Here is a 20,587-nt window from a genome sequence, read left to right as displayed (position 1 = left end):
AACAAAATATTTTCCTCACTGTCAATCTGGTTTTCATTCTGAAACAAAAACACCTTTACGCCACTGCCAAGCCTGTTTGTCCAGTTGAGAGAAGGGGAACCACAAGGGTGTGCATCAACACTGGTGCAGAAGTATTTACAGCTCTGCTGCATGGCTGGCACTGGGGTTTATGGACAGTAAAAGAAAATAGAGAGGCTATTAGATCAGTCCGCAGAGAGCTACTCATGTACGCTTATGAAATAGAGTGGCTGAGATGAGTAAGGTATCACCATTATGTGAAAGTTACAGTTTGGTGTGAAGTCGGTTGGCCGGTAAAGCTGCACTCAACAGATAGACAGGCAAAGACACACAGCTGACCTGCTGGGGCTTCCTGAAGCACACTTTTGGCTGTAAAAGCACATCCGTTCAGCCATGTAAATAACAGATAGGAACATTTTTTTTTTTTTAAGCACATGCACAGGGACGAAAGTACATAGTTGTTCTTTTCTTTCTGCTCCAATTTCTTTTCTTTGCTTTGTCTATATGCTCAAGCATTACCCAGCATGCGTCTGTTGTGTATCCACGGGTCATGTTGGCTCCTTGTGTCACCGTTTACTCTAGGAGGGGCCCTGTTGAGGGTCCACTATCGTCATGAGGCTGGGTGTGGTGACACATCCTTTCTCTCCGCCCCGAGGTGTTTGTGCAGCCTAAATAACGCGGGAGTGTTTGTGTGGGACCCGTCCGGTTTGATCGCTCGCATACTTTGTTCATTAATAAACCACGCCGTTTGCTGCCTCGCTATCAACGCTCCCTGCCTCTTCGGTTCAAAACGCCATAAAAACCCATTTCTCTCCCGTAGACTACGTTACAAGCAGCTGGCAGTAAAAGTGAAAGCACACCGCACGATGCAAAATTGGACGGCGTGCGCGTTCGCGGAGCTCCTGCGCTGCGGCAGTTGCCAGGGGAGATAGGAGGGGAGGGGTTTTGATTGGCTGAAGTGGACCTGTTGCCATGACGACGGCGAGGGGTTTGGTAGCGTTGCCGTGCGCTGTGTGATCTGCGCGCTGCGTGTATGGAGGAAGCAGCTGCTGATCTGATCTCTGACATTGTGTGAGACAGACATCTGAATAAACTGCGCGCAGACGTGTCTTTAAATACACCGCACCTAGGCACGCCGTGCATGATTGTAAGTATTTAACGGTTTCGTTTTTAAAGACATTTCGGCCGTAATGAAAGAGTGTTCGGCAGGTTGTGTTTCGAACAAGCTAAAAGTAAATGTGGTCAAGTGACTTTGCTTAGAGCAGCCAGCATGGCAGATCGAGCGACAGCATGTGGCCAGCTAGCTAATGTTACTTCTCTGTTCTCTCCGGGCTGGAAGCTTGAAGAGTAGAGAGGGGGTATTTATAGCAACAAAGACCGACTATCGTTTGGTGTGTGGAAACAGAATTCCCCCACTATTCTAGGTAGTTAAAATGTTATGCTAATGCTAGCAGTAGGTTTACCTTCACTGACCCACCGAGCGACTGCTAACGCTACTTTGCCTGACGGTTGCGCTGGCTGAGCTAACGCTGGTAACGTTACATTTAATGAACTTACTCTTTTAAATGCCCAACAAAAATACTAACTTAGTTCGTAGCGAGTCCCGTGTGTCGGGGAAATGTTGTGCAATAGTCCACGTCATTGCGTGTAACTTTGTATGCCTCGTTGTGTTACTGCTTGTGGCTGCTTGTGAGTGTAGTCTGCAGTGTGAGTGTGTGTGTGCGCGAGACTGGCAGTAGCTACAAAGCATATTAGTTTTCTTTGCTAACAGCACTTTCCGCTCGTGTTTTTTCCCCCACTGCTTTTCGACTCTGTGTTTCATTAAATGTTCTTGGTTGTATTTCCTCAAGTCGTAGTACACAGCGACATTAATTTAGTTTTTGTTGGCGGTAGTGTAAACTACGTATCTTCCCGTCATATCTATAAATAGTTGAATATTTCATGGTAAATATCGACGGTACCAGAGGTTGGGAGGCTACACTGACTAGCTAAGCACATGATGTAATGGATTATCACAAGATTGTCCCAGATACAGAGTGCTCTACAAACAATGTCAGAGTGTAGGAAACATATCTCTGTCTACTCTGCTTGGATATATATTACATTCATATACTTTTATGTTATTCCACGTGTCTCCTGTACTCTGAGTGTCTGTACCTGCTGTCTGCCAGTGTTGCATTTACTGAACTGGATAAACCTCATTTAAAATTAATTATGTGCTCCTAGGTTTCTGTGTGTATTTTAAAAAAAAAAAAGCTAGGACATTTCTTTTACCCTTTTTTTTTAAGGTTATGGCTTCACTTAAGTTCCTTTTTTTTTTTTCTTTTTAACCCCAAGGATAAATACAAGACAAAGGCAACAGGAGCTTAAGGGTCAGAAAAACACACAAAAAAGAAACAGATGTTGTCCGCCATTACTTTATTGCCAGAATCTCCATAGTGGCATTGTAGGTCAAACCATCTGTTGTCTTTGCTGTTGTTTGTAGTACGAGCATGTACATGTTTTCATGTACAGAAACCCTCTGAAGGGTAAGTACTGTCGCCTCCCAGAATAGACAAGGGTATGCTAACTTTACTGACATTCATTGCTATAAATAAGTCTTGCCGTAACCCGGTAATGTAGTTATTGCAAAAGCGAAATGGCTTTAATGACTACTGGGATCTAAAATATTGTTAGTAGAGTTGGATTATGTTTAGATGTGCGCCATAACATGATAATTTGAGCTGCTGGATAGGCCTCTATAAGACATTGTAGTTGCCATACTTAAAGTTACTCCATTATTTGAGGTCTTCTGCCTTCGTAAAAGGTGAAATGCGGGTGAAATAGGAGGCTGGGTTTTTACAAATATACTGATCTTTTATTATGCTCACAGTCTGGTCACTGTGCACTGGGTTGAAAAATGTAAGTGACAGACTTGAGGTTGAAATTTACAACTTGGTAACATGACAATTACAACACAGTTACATGAGTCACATGATGATTTGGAATTTTTTTGTCATATAATCCTGACGGTAAACCCTGGGCTGCTGGCCAGCATGAACAATGAAAAACTTTAAACAATGTTTTGATTGGATACCAGTGAATTCTATACTTTCTGTTCTTATTTCCCCAAAAGAGTAATGCCCTGATAGTCAGATACTGAAGTTTCACACTCCCTGACCATGCTTTGATTACACCAATACAGGCTTCATTCACATTATTGGGGTATTTTACACCAGCTGAGCACAGTAGTGGACACGGTGGTATCAAATACATTTCAAGCTCCTTTAGAGCGCTCAAGAATTCCACACTTCGTTTTCACAACTTAGTAAACACATTGGTGTCACTTTTCTGAGAAGTTACTCCATTGTACTGTACTGATGACAGAACAGGAAGATGTTCCGCGGAGGATGTATAACAATGAAGCAATGTGACAAAAGAGACCACCACTGCGCAACATTTTTATTGAGTGAATTCGTAGTGTACAAAAAATGTACATACAACTGAGGTCTGCGTTCCCTTTAAGCCATCACGGCATATTAAATCAAATGTATGAAGCATCTTAATAAGGGAAAAGTATGATTCTGAATTGTTGCTGTTGCTCTATCAAAGCAAGAGTGGGACAGAATAGGCAGTTTAGAACGGTGACGTTGCCATGTAATCAGTCTTATCACAGAATTGTGTACTCTGACCTGGAGCAAATGAAAGGTTGCGTCCTCTAAAATCCACCATGTTCTTTGTCGACATATGAGCGACTGTGGTTTTGAATTCATTGCAAAAGCTGAGCCATGTGGCTGAAACTTCGGATTGCTTAATGCAGAATAAGCCTGGTTTCTCATAGATTGGCAACATAGAAACGTTCAAAGCCTTATAGCCTACTGTTCACTGAACAGCCTGTCATTACCAAGTCACTTGTGACTTTGATTTTTACTGACTGTTTTAAATAGTTGGATTTTTGTTGCCCTTATTGTTGTCATGGAAGAAACTGAATAATTTGATGATTAGCAGGTTAAGGAAGTTGGTCTTTGCTTTCTACAGTATTTTTTAGATAATCAAAAACAGATAATAGTTTAACAGCATGTGTTTATTCCTTCTTCCTCTCAATATTCAGGGCGAAGATGGTAAACTGAACAATCACACATTTACTAGATCAGTCCTTAATCAGTGAGCTGTCAATCAGTTTTGTGGGGGTGGCCTAAATGATCACCCACTCAGTCCCTGTGTGGTTTTGAAGCAGGGACATCCCCTGGAGTATTTAATCTACTGTTGCTCTGTGTCTGTGACATTCTACTAATCAAACATAGGTGGTAGCTCCGAATTTGAGTTGCAAATGTAAACGCCTGAAGAGACATGTCCCAAATTTAGTTTCACTGGTCATGATTTTATTCATCGGTACTGTTCAGATGATCAGCTTGTCAGTTCTTTGTGATGTTACCTTTATTTGCGTGTCTTCAGAGACCACGGTACAGCTAATTGGCATCTTTTATTTATTTATTTTTTGTCTCTTAAGCTTTGTCCTTCTTTCCAAAGCTGTCACTTTGTCATATCCTGGGGTCAACCTATTGTGTCATGAGTTCAACAGAAAGACGGAACAGGCAGAGATTTGATTTTTCAAATCTGCAAATCAGGTTTACCTCTTTAAACCTCTGCATGTTTTTATTTGTAGATGTCCTATACACACAGTGTATATATTCTTGTTGTGGCGCCCCTCCGTCTGCACCACTTATTGTTTTACATCTCTTGATTGGTCACAGTGGTCATGCACTGACTCTATGGTGAGCCGCCCCCCTTCTTTCTCTTCCCAACCCCTCTCTAACCCCCTGACTGCTCCTGCGCCTGTCTCATTTCTGACGGGGTGGACTCAAGACACAGCTCATTAGGGCCCGCCTCACTGAAAGCAGCACTGATGTGACCGTTTCCTTGATTGAGAGAAAGGAAGAGGGAAGGACGGCTGTGTCCTGTGTCACAATGGGTCTTTGTCTCATCACCCTTGGCTGAATTAACGGGATTTATTTAATTGATGGCAGTATGACAACAACAATGCAGAGTGACCAGCTTGTGTGTAAATGAAGATTGTGTCAGATATATTTGGTAGAATAGGTAAAATATTAGCAGTTTTTCAAATTTTGTAAACAGTACCAATCATAGATTCACAGAACTTAAGCAATTACAGAAGCTGGTTAAGTTTTGGGCTAAAGTGAACTGTAAACACAGATTCACAATTATTTCAATAAGAATTTTATACTGGGCTGTGTAGTATGGAAGAGCTCAACCCATGAGTAGGCATGAAACCCAGATTACTTGAGCAAGTCCAGAGTTTTTTAAAAGTCTGGCATCGACACCAGATCTCCAAGATAATATTTGCAAAAAAAGAGTTAACTTTATTTGAGCATCAGATGTAAAACGCCACACACCAAGAATGTGTAACATGAGTACAATCAAATATGAAGTAATATTGCCTGCAATAGTTTTGCTAGTGCTAAAAAGTAGCATGTTGGTGCTGAAACTCAGGTATTGTATAAACCACAGAAAAATTATAATGATACACAGAAGGTGTTGACACGTATGTTTTTTTGGGTGGCTGTTACCAAAAAGGACTTATATTTGGAACCACATTAGCTGTCAAGATGGAAATCTTGGTGTCAAACATTAACACAAATGTTTTACATATTTCTTTAAAAGAAACTCTTAAACATTTATCCCTCAGTGTTGATAGGCTGTTACTCAACCCGTGTAACCAGTCAGATAGTGCCGTGGGTGGGACGTTGCTGAAGACCACAGAGTGACTGCAGATCTAGAGAGGCGGCTGCGAGTAGCACACTTATAAATGCATTTATTTTATCAGCAAGATAGCGATAATTGGAAAAATGATGAATATTGGATCTGATAACTGACCAGGCTGATAATCAGTCAACCAGTAATATACAGCCTTAATAATAGTGCATAATAAGCAAGTTTTTGTTGAGTATATTTTTATCTTGTGATCCATTTTTTGAAAGTCTGCTGATGTTCAACAGAAGTGATCAGAAGACGAATATGTGAGGCTTGAATGTAACATGCAGACAGCCTTTAGTGCCGCCAGAAGAGGAGCACTGAGCTCAAAACTTTGTTTTATTACTGCTACTAACTGCATGCTCATTCTTTTGCGTTGCATGTGCTTCTGTTGATTTACTCACTTCAGAAGCTTCAGTAAATATTTTCACTCTTTGAAGGCGAGGTGCTTCATGCTGTGGGAGTCCTGTGTACCCTCTGAATTGGATATGGATATCTATGAAAATTCTATCAGAGTTTGATTATGACTTCCAGACTGAAGGCCTGATTTCGCTGCAGGGCATTACTGGTCGTTTCTGTGTTTCTTGTAAACAAAGTTCCATTTGCAAACACTTGTAGTATTTACACGGAAAGTAATCTCATACGGAGAACATTCCTGCTAGGGCTTATGTTAAAACTTCAACTGAGCTGTTAAAAGTATTTTCACTGGGCTTTCACAAATATAAAAACTCAAATAAATCTTCTTTTAGCCATTTCTTACAAGATATTGGTGCCTAGTTGACACCATAAAGCAAATGCGATGGGAATTACTATGCTGATTGGTGGTGAGTGTTGGTACACTGAACTACAGACACATGACCCAAGAGATAAGGTTTCAGTGTTGGCCGGGGGCAGGCATGTACTTTGGAAGGCCTCACCTCTGTTGACAGTCAAAGTGCAGTCTTGTGTATCTGAGTCTGAAGTCGCTGTGTGAAGTTAATGTCTCTGATGAACCTGAACAGAATCATTATCCATTGTTTTGATTGCTTGTTTTTCCCTGAATGATTGCATTAGTCAATACATTACCCTGGGTGTTTGTCAGCTGCCTCTAAGCTACATGCTGATGGAATTCATAGATTGCCAAAGTAAATACTGCTGCTTTAATAAGCGCTACCTCTCGGCCTCACTCTCCACTGTTTTGGTGTAGAGCAGGCCTAACTGTCTCTGTGTGAAATGTGAATTTGTTTTCTGAAAATGAACTTCCTCAACAGGCAGGAGGTGTTTCCTTCCCTCCCGTTCCTCTGTTTGAAACTGCGAGGTGAATACTGAGCACTTCGGAAACATGACTAGAGCAAAAACAACTGCTCCTTTGTGTGAGCCGAGTGTGGGGCCAGTTGTAATGCTTTGTGTAAGCTTTTTCATTTGCTTTCTCCTCGGGCACTGAGTAAATCGTTTAAATCCACCGAGTAGTTTTATTTAAAAATGTATCTTTTAGAAATGCTTTAACAGTAGCTCGATGAGGCTTCACATTAATGGAGCCTTTATTTGTTATGACATAATTTGAACCCCCCCATAAAAGTAAAGAACCACTTGGCTTCCTCAACCTGGAACAGCCTCTCTCTTGCACTCACACTCAGTTCCCCTTTGTCTCATTCACATTTTCAGAGCTCCAGCCAGACTGGGTAGTCACCTAAATATCAGTTAGGGTTTCAAATAACAGCCATCACCGTGGGGCTTTGCGACACACCTTTGTGTATCTATTACAGAGGTGTAACTGGTTTGTGTCAACTGGTTTATTTCTTGGGAGAAGGGTGTGGCGTCAGTGAAAGAACTCAAAGCAGTTACATACTGAAAATCTGGATTTTTTTCTTTTGCTATGAAAGTCTTGTTCTGTTGTGCAGATAAAAATGATCAATTGTACGTAATTGTTTGCTTGACAAAATAGCTTTTTGCCGCGTGAATCGGGTGTTATAAAGTATGCCTTAATGGCACTTAGTCAGAAGTGCCATGACATCCAGGTTGGCAGTGGCCTTTCCCACTGCTCTTTGTCAGACAGGTTTGTGGAGAACAGCAGTAGACTGCTGGCCTCAGCATTTTCCGCCTGTATTGATCTCCCCACATTAGCTCTCTCTTCATGCACAGACATGAGCACAATTGCTTCCCTTACAACATTGGCTGCCGTGGCAACTGAGTCCTGATCGTGAGATTCGCTCCCAGAAAACATCTCAAACCAGTACCTCTTCATTTTAACGCTGCTATCATCTCCTTTACATTCCCCTATACGTATCTGACACATCAACAGCTTGATTTGCCACTTAAAGCTATCTCCATATGTCTTTGTGTATTTTTGAATAGGCTAAGTGCTTAACAGGATAAAAGAGCAATTTGAAAGGGGGGAAAAATGTGCCTTGGCACCTGCTGTTAGCTTGCCTGTTTGCACATGAATATGATGAGGCTGGCGGTGCGCAGGGCTATTTTAACTTGCAGATGAGCCATCAGGTCAGCACCATCGCAGCTTTGGTGTATTTTCAAGGATGAGCAGCAGTCAACAGGCCAGTCCGGCTTATTAGCTCCCTCTCCCCTCTCCACTCTTTGCACGCTAGTGTCCCATTATTCATTGCATTCCCAGCCACCTCTCTTTGATGCCTTTTCATAAGAGCAATGATAACTGCGATCATTGCAACAGCAGTGGTAATTGACCAGCTGCAGTCATTTTAAACACTTCCTGTGTTTGGCTGGATGCAAGACAGTTTTCTCATCCATCCAACCCATCTCTGTTGATATTCAAATGACGGTCATCTGGAGGAGCTACTCAAAAGAGGATAAGCTCTCTTTGACACCCAAGGGCCCAGCTGAGAGGTCAAGTTTATGAAGAAGGACTGAGGTGAAGCTCTCTTGTGCTTTAAGGTTAATCACTGGTCTTGCATCTCCCAGCCATAAAGCTGAATCATGTTTTCAGGCAGTCATTCGTAACAAGCTGAAGAAAAAAAGGCATCCGACTCTGGAAAGCGCTTTGGCCACACCTTTTAATCAAACGGCCCAACCATTTTTGAGCATACCTGTGTTTGCTTGTGGTTTACTGTGACCTAAATTTTTGTCATCAGAATGTATTGGGAAAACAGTCATGGATTTAGAATTTAACTCACAAAGAACAGCCTAGAGTAGGGCTCTGAGGTTAGTCAGTAGTCTGCATCATGTTCAGGAACACTACATTTTGAAAACAGCCAGGAATTTTTGTCAAATGGCACCCTCAATGATTCTTTCAAGCACTCTGCCATCAATAGACACTTATAAATACTATGTAAAAATCCGCCACAAATTACACCTTTACATCTCATTTTTAAAACGTGCTGGATATTAGACCTTTACATAGCTAAATGTGTTTCACAGGACCCTCTGATAATGAGATGATACAGCTCATGTGGCTTATCCTGATATAATAAAGTCTATATAAATATAGTCTGTAATAGTTTTTGAAGTCATAAATGATCATTTACACTGAAGCTGCATAATTGTTGCTCTGCTTGGTCCCCTTTCTGTTTGTAAATTCATTCAAACTAGAAACCTGTCATGTCAGGGGATATCTGTGTTCTGGTGTCTTAAGCAGAGATTTTCTTTTAACACAAATGGGCAGTTCTCTTGCTGCCTGACATATCTGATTGCTCTACATTGCTGAGAGCTGTGATTCATCCTAGACTGAGGGTAACTTGCATAGCCTACCACACTACCACTGAGTCTCAGCTGGCTCTCGCTCTGTCTCTTGGTCTCTCTTTCTGTGTTGGTCTGTCCTTCCATAAAAAGATTTTACCTATTGTTATCTCTTCCTATGTTCACACTGCCCGTCCCTTTGCCTTTGGCCTGGAAAGCTCATTGACTCACTTCCTTTTTGTTCGGGGTAAAAAAAAAAGAAAAAAAAAAGGCAGAAGTATATGCCGTACACAAGGACAGTTCGGGGATGCTGACATATGCAATACACAGGCGACGAAGGCATGACAGACAGATTGCAGGATAGATATATCTAACACTATGTCACATATAGAGCACACAGCTATTACATGAACAAATACCATAACAAGCATGCTTTTAAGGCTGGAGAAATCATGACCCTAGTTTTAGACCTCACTTTAAACAAAACTAAGATCAGTCCGCTATATGTTTATCCCCCGATTGAGAGTTGAAGGGTCATTTTGTAAATGCACTAATGCCTCACTCCCCCTCTTGTCCTCGATGACTGGCTTTGACAAACTGATTTGTGTGTATGTACACTCCCTCTCCCGTCTCAGCCACTGTGCAAACACTCTTGAGTTTGACCCAATTCTTATCTTATCGCAGAAATGAAAAGACATGCCTATCCACCACACACTGTAAGCCTTTACCTCTTCAGCCTTCTGATCCTGCTCCCATCTCAGATCCAGAACACCCCAGACCTCCCCAGAACCGGGACATCTGCTGTCCACACATGGGTACAGCAGGAGCATTTCGTTACAACCGGGCGGATTGAGGGGGGACTTCTCAGTGGTCGTGTGTGGCAGAGTCAGCCAGCATGGATTACTTATTTTCTTATTGACTCTTGTTTGTGGGATTTCTGCTCTTAATTGAAGGGACGGCATGGTTGTCATGGTGACGCCCAGGACATAAAGCTTGTTGTGAGCTGAGACAAAGAGTGATCTCTTTGTGCTCTTGGCCTCCCGAAGCAGTGCGCAAAAACCAGTGCTTGTAATTTACGGTTTCACAGAATTAGTCAGATTTTTCTGGACAAAACTTGTTTTTTAATAATAGTTAGCTTAGTTTAAATGATAATATAGGTGTCTTTGTAGACAGGATCATTTATGTCTTTCCACAGCTCAATCTTTGCTGTTGTATAAGACGTTTCTTCACACTCCATGTAGAAAAAAAAGAAGTATCACTCTCTTTTTAATAAGGGCACTTGGGTGGAATTTGTTAATGATACTGTGCTGCCGGCTTATTGAATTTGCTTGTGCTGTTAAATGACTGACAACTCTGGGGTTTGTAGCCTCTTTACACTACTTATTCTGGCATGTGACAAATTGAGACTTGATCCTGGCTGAATGCAGAGCAGTCTGTAAGAGCCATCCACTCTGCAAGATGGAGGCCTTCCACTCATTCCTGCAGTCATCGGCTGGTTTCATGCTCATTTACACATAACGAGCAGCTGGGTCTTGTCTGAAATGGGGTGGGCGTTGAAGAGCGGAGCCTTAAGTCAGTTCAGTTGCTTGAGAGGATGTCCTCGAAGGTCCTCAGCTGGAGTCAAGAGGGAGGAGAGCTGAGAGCCTCTCCGTCCTCACCAGGCGTGGAGGAGAGGGGCAGTGAGAGGGCCAGGAAGTGCAATAGAGACAGACAGACACAGCTCCAGGGGGTGCGCCCCCAGGGAAAGAAAACAAGGTCAACGCTTGGAAGAGCACATCATTCCAAAATGTCGCATCCAGTTATTTCATACTGCCAACTTTGTTTTGAAATTACATTACTATCAAAAACTATGACTTTGTCTTTCTCTGTAGGCTGTTAAACATTAACCACCTGCTCTTTCTTTTCTCTCCAGACCTCTTTGATTTAATGGGTCCAATCATTGGGATGTCACCAGATAAGAAAACGGAAATTCCGGGTATGCAAGAGGAGCGAACAGGACTCAGAGGTGTGTGTGGTGTGGGAACACTGCCTGAGGCGGAGTGTGCGTCCAGTCCGCTGGCAACTAGCGTGGATCGTACTGGAGGTACTGAGGATGAGGAGCTCACTAACCTCAATTGGCTCCATGAGAACCTGCTTCAGAACTTCACCCTGGGGGGTCCTGAAGCTCAGCCGAGTGGCAGCCCCCTCTTTGATATAGAGGGAGACTACGGGTCCAACCAGGGCCCTTCATCCTCCTCCTCATCTTCATCACACAGCAGAGGCAGGGAGCGGGACTCGTTGAAGTCTAAGCCCCCTTTCTCATTTTCCTTGCTTATCTACATGGCCATTGAGCAGTCTCCCAGCAAGTCCTTGCCTGTGAAAGAAATCTATGGCTGGATTCTCGAGCACTTCCCTTATTTCTCCAATGCTCCCACTGGCTGGAAGAACTCAGTTCGTCACAACTTGTCCCTGAACAAATGCTTCCGCAAGGTCGAAAGGAGTTTGGGAAAGGTAGGTTTGCAAACTGTCTGCTGACTTTCATTCACCTCACACAAACTTACACTTAAATACTTGGTTGTTTTAAAGGATGTGTCTTGAAACTGTTGTCTTCAGCACACCTTTGTTTGATGATGTGACATTAATGATTGCATGGGGCCAAAATATACCTGCTTTATTTAGCAAAACACTGTTGGTGAACAGTGAACTGTGAAGCAGTGTGAAGCTGCAGTGCGGCTCATGTGACAGTGTCCGGGACTTTAACACAACTGCAGGAACCTCTGACTCTGCTGTGATAAGGATGGAATCCAGTCAAGGTCACAGATACTCCTTCAGAGGAAATGCAAACACAGCAGACTAAGATAGCATATTATCTCCTGAAGCACTACACGGTAGTGCAACTATTTTAACCAGAGAGAGGCATTTCACAATTGGTGTCCTAAATGCCACACAGAAAGAAGGAAGCAAACAAGTGCAGAGACGAGTTTGTAGGAAGAATGTTTGTCTACCTGGTGCCGGTACAGTTACAGTTCACACCCGGTTATATGTGCTGCATTCCTGTATAGAAAGAAAGATGAACTGAGAGGCTGGTCTTCTCATATGCACGTGCTTGTGGCAAAATGACAAAAACATTCCCGTGAACAGAATGGGAATTGTGTGTTGTGAGATTGCTAATTTCATTGCAATTACAAATTGGCTCTCTATTTTTCGGGTTGAAAATGTGGTGAAAAACTGCATCTTATGTATTTCTGCATAACAACAAATATTCATGACTTATGAGGCAGCACTTACAGTGACAGTGTGTAAAAACACTTCTTCTGTGTTAGGAGTTTAACACTCATAAAGTCGGTTAATCTGCTTCATGAATACATGTTTGCCATGGCTGTGTCTGGCCTGATATTTTCCCACCTTTGGAGAGGATGGCAGTTAGCACTGAGTGAGTAACAACATGGTGCGGTGCAGTCCGCTTAGCATGCAGGTGCACAGCGTGAGCCCTTCGTCTGCTGAGACACAAGCGCCAGTTTCACATGACACTGGCTGGTGGTTTCCGTTGCCATGGAGACATTTCCTTCTTCCTGCATCAGGGCTGGTTGGTAATCTGAGTCAAGGTTATTCTCCTCCCTCCCTCACTCTATTCTCCCAGACTGGGCAAGAATATGCCACCATCAGATAAAGTGACACACACTCCGGCACACATCACCAGCAGACATTCTTCGAACAGTGCTGTTGAGCAAATTTTCCCTCCATTTGTAGAGGCTGTTAAGGAATTCTTAGTTTTGTTTTTGCTGCTTTCTTATGATGTAAAAGAACCCTTAAGGTCTTGACATTCATGGAAAAAAGAGGCAGTGTATGGGAATTTGAACCGCTATACTGTTTTTACTGCGCTGCTTTTTTTTTTTTTTTCTGGAACTCTCAAAATTTTTCAGTATTGCAGTTTGAGTGTGTCTCGTTTAAAAGGCAGTATGATACTCATAGCTGAGAAAGTGATTAGAAAATTAAGTGTATTTCCACTTGCGACTAATCTGTAAAAGGTTAGGGTCACACTTGACTTTTTTTCTTGATAAATAATGATCTTGTCATTTGTAGTGCTGTGCAATTACTCAGCTGTACAGATCACCCACATGAACTACGAAGTCTCTCACGGAATCCTTAAAGGGACACTGCAGATTCTTTTTCAGCACTAGTGGTGCAGTGACGAAATGTTTTCAATAGTGGGCCCCTGCTTTGTTTACATCACGCATGTGGATGCACATACCAAGCACGTATGCTTTTTGGCAACGTGATACATCACCTGGTGGTTGTAACATGCAATGGAGTGTAGCAGTGCACTCCTAAAGGCAAAGATTGCAAACTAACAAATGTAAATGTGAATACAGGATGAATGCATTTGCATAGGAAATTATGCTTTAGTAATGTATTATGAGGAAGAAAATGCATCATTTGTGTTTAATGATACAATAAGTTCCGGCAAAAAACAATATAAACAAATTTTTATGTTTAACAGAAAACTTTATGGGAAACTCCTTTTAAACGGTATCAAAACACTAATTGGAATACATTCAAGACAACCCTGTAAAGTTAAGAAATCAGCACTTTTTCTTTTATAAGAACATTTATATTTACAGTAAATCAGAACTAATGTCATTGCCTGTTACCACAAGTTTCTGGCAAGTTTCGTAACCTGGGTGTACAAGTTTGACTGTCGCTGCTCCGTCCTACAGGCCAATGGAAAAGGTTCTCTCTGGTGTGTTGACCCCGAGTACCGCCCCAACCTAATCCAAGCCCTTAAGAAGCAGCACTTCCCAGCCGCACATGCCTTCTGCACACCACCCGCCTCCCCACCCAGGTAAACCTTCATCAGTCACTCTCTTGATGCTGTGAATTACACGTTTGTGTTGGCTCTAACGCTGCAGGGAGTTGCTGTCAGCTGATCAAACCAAAATTTTTCGATCAACTCTGCCTCAAATGTACATTTCACAAGGTTTTCATGGGATTTGATACAGAAGCATATATTTACATTTTTATGTGTACATCTAATAGTTGGATTTGTTTTAGAAAATTGAAAATTTTGAAGGACCAGATCTCTACACGTCTCCTTTGCAAGCCCAAAATCTGACCTTGTGTGTCTTTTGTTGTCTTTCTTCAGTGCCTCCTCACCCCCTCGCCATCTCTTTCTACAAGGCTGCTCATTCAAAGGTAAGACCAAAACAAACGCATCTGCTTTTAAATCTGTATTTGTGCAACAGAAGCTGGCTGCTCAGCAAGAGTCCGTGGATGTATAGAGTGCAGTTTTTTTTTTAGCTTGTGTTTGTGCAGTATTTTGATTATGTTGCCTTTGCACATTTCAGTCCCAGAACATTCAGCATCACTGTGCTTTTATCCTCAACTCTTGGTTTGATTTGTTGCTTTCAAGTCATTGATGCCTCATGTAGACCATAATGTTGAGAGCTCCCCGTCGATGTCTCAGCCTCTTCTTTCCCCCCTGCCTCTTGGATTTGTAACCTTGACGACAGGCAGAGGTTCTGCTGGTGCTCAGTGTCGAGCACTCAGTCTCACTGTAATCATTAATAATTTAGAGCCCCAGAAGTGAGCTATGAGGCTTTCAGACACTTTGTCAGGTCTGGAAAGATCGGATGCACTCTCAATATCAGTGGCTTGAATCTATCCTCTGGTTTGTTTCTCTGAATCTTCTGCATATCCAATCCATTCAGTAAGCACTGATTGGGTCACGATTTGTCTAGTTTAAGGCTACTGAAGGAACACAGTCCACCCAGTCCTAGTACAGATACCATGCAACCATGCTTTCACACCTTAGGACTGACCATCATGCATGTTCTCTCCTCTTCCAGAGTCTGACATTGATGCTGCCACTGCCATGATGCTCTTAAACTCTGCCCCTGGGCACCACGTTGACCCATGTAAGAGAATCCACAAGCAGCCATACTTTCACCTATTCTTGCAGCTCTTTGTCTCCTACCCCTGACATACCACCCTGTCATTGCTTACGTTTTATTTTATTTTGTGTGCTTTAATTTGTGATGTATAGGTCTACGTTTCTTGTCAACAAAATGCTGGTTCTTGTGCAGGGAAGGATTCAAGACCATTACTACAATTTTTTTCCTTTCAACATTCTTCTAAAGACATATTAAAGCAGTAGTTTGTCTGGGAAATATGAGAGCCAGCAGGTGGTTAACTTAACTTGATTAACACAAAGACTAGAAATGGAGGGGAGTCAACTAGACTGCCTCTGTCCAAAGGTGATAAAATCCAATTATCAGCACCTCTAACTCTCACTAATTAACAAGCTATATCTTCTTTGTTAAATCCATACAAAACACAAAGTGTAACAAGCAAAATTTGCTGTTTTTGCTGGGTAATGCGCTGGACTGTTTCTTGGCTGGGAGCTTTAGCCAGACGACTAGTGGAGATTCCAGGAAGTTACTGATCCAAATCTTCTCATCTAACTCTCTGCCAAGCAGCTAATTATCGTATTTCTTAAAATGTGGAACCATTCCTTTAACATATGTACATCGGTTTTAAAATGTTTTTAGAGAAGTCAGTGTCACAAAGTGCTATTAGTGTAGCCCTTCCAGGATAGTAAATCATTAATTTAATGTGTCTTTGAATTGAAGTCAGAATTTAAAAAAAAAAAAATCAACTTACTGACTGTTATTGCTTACACTTTGGATTCATAATTTATAAAGCTTGTACTTTACTTGATTCATTGCCTCCAAAAGCCCTCTGAGAAGCATTTAATGTGATTGGGATAATATTTGTACTTTGCCCACCAACGTTAATTCTGTTTTCACATGCATGCAGCAAGCTATTTTTAAATCAGGTTTTCCCTGTTGGGTCAAAACAAATCTTAGTTCTGCTTTGTACTCATACTGTAAATGAAGCCAGCTAAAGCTGCAGTGTTTATGGTTTACTACATCTGAATTCTGCTTTTTCTTTTTCAGAAAAAAAAACAGTGTAATATAAAGTAAAGATTTTCTTTCAGTAGACTCAGTATCATTGACAGGCTATTTCAAAACCAATCAAATCTTTACAATATTTGCAGCAGTTATCATGCTGTGACAACACAGTGTATTACATCTGAATGCATACTTATCACCTTTCACCATCTTCTGCTCTCCTCAGGCAATTCTGACAGCCCACTGGACCTCTCCCGGCCCGACTCTGTCCTGGTGAGCAGTGATCCAAAGCAGGACCACAACTACAGCAGCGTAGCCCTGCAGCGCTGCTCCTCCCGTTCCTCCTCCTCATCTCTTTCCTCCCTGGATGAAGGGGGCTGCGACCGCAGGCAGTCCCGCCGCGCCGGCAGCGAAGGTTTCCACAGTGACGAGGACTCCGACCTTTGGGACGAGAGGGGCGTCCACCAGACTTCTCGACGTCCGCTCGCCATCAAGTGGCCGACTGGCAAGAGGGCACGACGCGAGGTCAAGCCGGAGCTGGACGAGGAGCTGAAGGAAGCTGCCGGCTCCTTGCTGCACCTCGCTGGTATACGCAGCTGCATGGAGGGCTCCAAACGCACTGTCAAGAGCACAAAACTTAACAGGAAATGAAGTTTCTTTTGCCCCCATAAGACTCCGGACCCTGTGAACCCCTAACCTCTGACCCCTGATCATGTGTCCCAGTGTGCCTCCTTCTCCTTATCTGATCGTTCTTTGGCCATTTTGAGCCTTTTTTTGTTTGGGAGTATCTCTGTCCAACAAAACAAATGGCAATAGTATCGTTCACACAGGAGAACAAAGCCATATAGAGTAACTCGGGGGGTAACTGCTGGGGGGTGGGTGTTTGGGCTATGGAGAACCATCAAGATACCTATCCAAAATGACCTGCCTGCTTGTGTTGGATTAGAAGATTGTGATTCAAGAATTTTTCTCTGAAAGACAAAATGGAAAAAAGCTGAAGGTTTTTTAACTCAAAGCGTTGCATGCTTCCTCCTCAAACCTGTATCCTCTTCCAAGTGAATCTATTTATGAAGCGAATGAGTGCATGTTTGTAACAGACAAAATCTAACCTCCTGGTGTTATCACTTTCTCCTTTTTGTGCTAAAGAAAAAAAATGCCACTGTTTTGAAAGGAGTTCTTGCTCTTTGAATCCTCTTATAAGAGAGATGCAATAATTAATCCACAACCTTAACTTTCTGACATTATTCCATGGTGGCATTTTTCAGAGTTGAGTATGCTAGTTAAACTTTACAATTAAGAGAATGAATGGAGTAGTATTATGATCTTGTCATGCGATAAACTTATTACAGACGAGCTCCGGCTCTATTTCAGGATTAGCAAGATATGGAAATAGTATTACTCTGCCACTGCCAAATTTAGTTGCAAAGTTAGCTATTGTACTTCTCTCGGTTTTGTGCGGCCATTACAGTACAAGCTGTTTTCTTTCACTTTATTTTTTTTGTGCTCATCCTGTCACATTCATCAGCGTGCTTTTGACATTTATTGTGCAGACACAAAACATGTATTTGCATTTGGTGACAGCCTACACAAAGTGAACATCTGCCAGGTATTGCCACGTGTTCGCTGTGTGTTCAAAGGTTGTCCTCCATAGATTTTATTTTATTTTTGTGTGTGTGTGTGTGTATCATAGTGCATGTTGACTTCAGCCCAATCCTGAGATGACTGTCACGACGAAAAAAAGAGTTTGAAATAGTCAAACACTTTTTCTACTGACAAATGCAGCTCCAGTTAATATAATGTACTGATGTAAAGACAGATCTCCTTGCTACAGATGTATTGTAGAGCTGCTTGGTACTCTGCTTGCTTCTGGTCCTTTTGAATGCAGAGTTGGCTAATAGTGAGGAACAGGAGCGGATAGTAAGTTACCACAGCGTCTTGCTCCATTATTTGGGTTTGCAGTTTGATTATATATCTGTGTCCTCCTTGGTTTTTGTGCCATGTACTTTAGAAAAATTACAGAATTATACAGGTAATTTTCTGTTTGCTGATCCTGTGGCCAAGTTAATTCATAACTCAAAAGAAGGTGTGTCTGTTTTGGTTCAAAATATTTAGACATCCACAGCATAGAGCATATTCAAGTGTAAAGAACGAGAAGGGGACAGTACAGTCATGGGCCAGAGAGAACCTAGGTCTGTATGTGCAGTCGCTCGCAGGCGAGATGCTGAAGACCCACATTGCTCTCACGTCGTGCCCTCAGTTCTGGCTGGCTACCAGTGTTTCGTCCTTGCTCTTCCTCCTAGAACAAAATAAGGAAGTGCACGTTCTCTTCTGAAGCTGTGAAATGGAGTGTTTATTGTCAGGTTGATTGCATGCAGTTCACTGAGGGGGAAGTTGCGAGCCACTTGTATAAAAGGCCACAAGTTTCATTTGACATATAAAAAAAGAAAAGCTGCACGCTCGCAGCGTACAATACAAGGTAGCACGGACGAGCACAAGGGTAACAAACTGGAAATTCTATTATCATTTCCCACAGTACTAGATCACAATGTGTCACTGTGACTGTCAGTATAGCATGCATGGTCAGTGCCAAACATTTTCTTGTGCCACTGATGTAAAACTACAAAGGGCCATGGTCACTATATTCCCCTGTTGCCACAATGTAGTCGTGATTTAGAGTTTTCTGAATCAGGAAATGGGAGACGACTCTGGTCAGTACAGTGACTTAACCAATCTTTTGGTTTATCTTTGAGTGGGAACTGTTCTTTGCAGAGTAAGCTACAGTTCTCAGAAGTAATACTTGCATACACTGGTCTTGTTTAGCTGTGAAAAAAGAACAAATTATTGTTCATTAATCATCACCTTATTTATGACTTTAATTTATGGGATTTTTGAATGCATACTCTATCAAACACTGGTCATTTGAAACAGATGACTAGGCACATTTATTTTTCTCACTCTGTGAACTCCTCTCAATAAGTATTTTTGTTTTTCTCCTTGTTTATTTTACAGCAATACACTTTTTTTCTTTACTTGTTACAGTGATTAAGTATTTTTGCCAATGTCTGTTGTCTTTAGAGCGGGTGTATTTTTGTTTGTTTGTTTGTTTGTTTTTTTCAATTTAACCACGACTGCCAGGTTTTCTTGATGTTTTGTTTTGCTTTCTGTTAGGCTGGATAGAAGACGAATTAACATTGATCCTGAAACCTTTTTGTTGCCAAAACTGATGTACAGCTGGGGTATGGAATTTAAAATTGGTGCGTTCCCCCATGTACTGTAGAAGTTCTTTGAAGCTGATTTAATCATTTTATGGTTTATGTTTAGGTATTATGACTTAATTAGTCAGAAATTGAAGATTAGCTTTCAATCTCATGACAGATTAGAATCTTTGAAAAAAAATTACTGCCACTCATAACTCATGCTTCCAGGTATTGTTATGGGATGTTGAAATGTTTTGAATATCACTGTAAACTGGATCAGATTAACTCAGTCCCCAGGCAGCTGCTGTGTAGTCTCAGACCTACATTTGAGTATGGGGACGACTGCAGAAAAATTATGGAGAGACTTGTAGAGGAAAAAATCTCACTCTTTCTTTGTGTAGCACTTGCAAAAGAACAGCTATGTTGGTCTCAAAGTGACACTGAGTCAGTGAGTAGATCTGTGGATGAGCTACCTAAACTCAGAACCCATTTGCTTCATTGCTCAACGGCTGTTATTGAATATTGATTATGTGATTCTGTTGCAGTTCCTATGGGTATGATAAGCATTTTCTTGCATTTGACAAAGCTGCCAACCCAGTATCAGTTTGTGTCAGTTGTCTGCCATGTCTATTGGACCGACACACCTTTTGGTTTTTGTATGCTAACCTCTGTTGATAAAATGTTTATAAGATTTATTTTCGCCAAAGATATGCAATTGCATTATATATGGTATTACAAAATATTAATAAAAACCTGTTCTTGTTATTGCCGTCTGCATCTTTTTATTCTAGTCTGAGAAACAGGGCGACTTCAACGTTGTACCACTTAACATGTTTTTTTGTCCTCCAAGCTCTCCTCCACAACGTAAGAGTGCCATCACTTTACATTAGTAGCCTACTAGCCATTCGCTAAATTTTTTGATCAACATTGCCACCTGCTGAGAAGGCCACAAGATCAGCATTGTAGCTGCTAATGATCCAGGGTTCTCAGTTTTCACATAACCATGTTACAGCTGGCAAATATTTCCCACCAAGTCCAGCAGTTCAGCTCTGTTTTGACTGCACAAGCTGTGCTCAGCACTACGTGTGGCAGCTCCACAACATT

General features: G+C 41.9%; 1 protein-coding gene across 1 annotated transcript; it reads left to right on the top strand.

Moving 5' to 3' along the window:
* The first annotated feature begins 1,039 nt into the window (after positions 1 to 1,039).
* Positions 1,040 to 20,248, top strand: foxn2a (forkhead box N2a). Its single transcript, XM_008282964.1, has 6 exons — positions 1,040 to 1,165; positions 11,309 to 11,886; positions 14,094 to 14,218; positions 14,519 to 14,568; positions 15,222 to 15,290; positions 16,513 to 20,248. Exons 2-6 carry the CDS (start codon positions 11,323 to 11,325, stop codon positions 16,935 to 16,937), a joined length of 1,233 nt encoding a protein of 410 aa, XP_008281186.1. The 5' UTR covers positions 1,040 to 1,165; positions 11,309 to 11,322; the 3' UTR covers positions 16,938 to 20,248.
* Positions 20,249 to 20,587: the final 339 nt, after the last annotated feature.

Source organism: Stegastes partitus, unplaced genomic scaffold (assembly GCF_000690725.1).
Source record: "Stegastes partitus isolate 25-593 unplaced genomic scaffold, Stegastes_partitus-1.0.2 Scaffold292, whole genome shotgun sequence".
NCBI lineage: Eukaryota > Metazoa > Chordata > Actinopteri > Pomacentridae > Stegastes > Stegastes partitus.
Note: the sequence above shows the minus strand (reverse complement) of the source record. Positions and strands in the feature narration are given on the sequence as shown.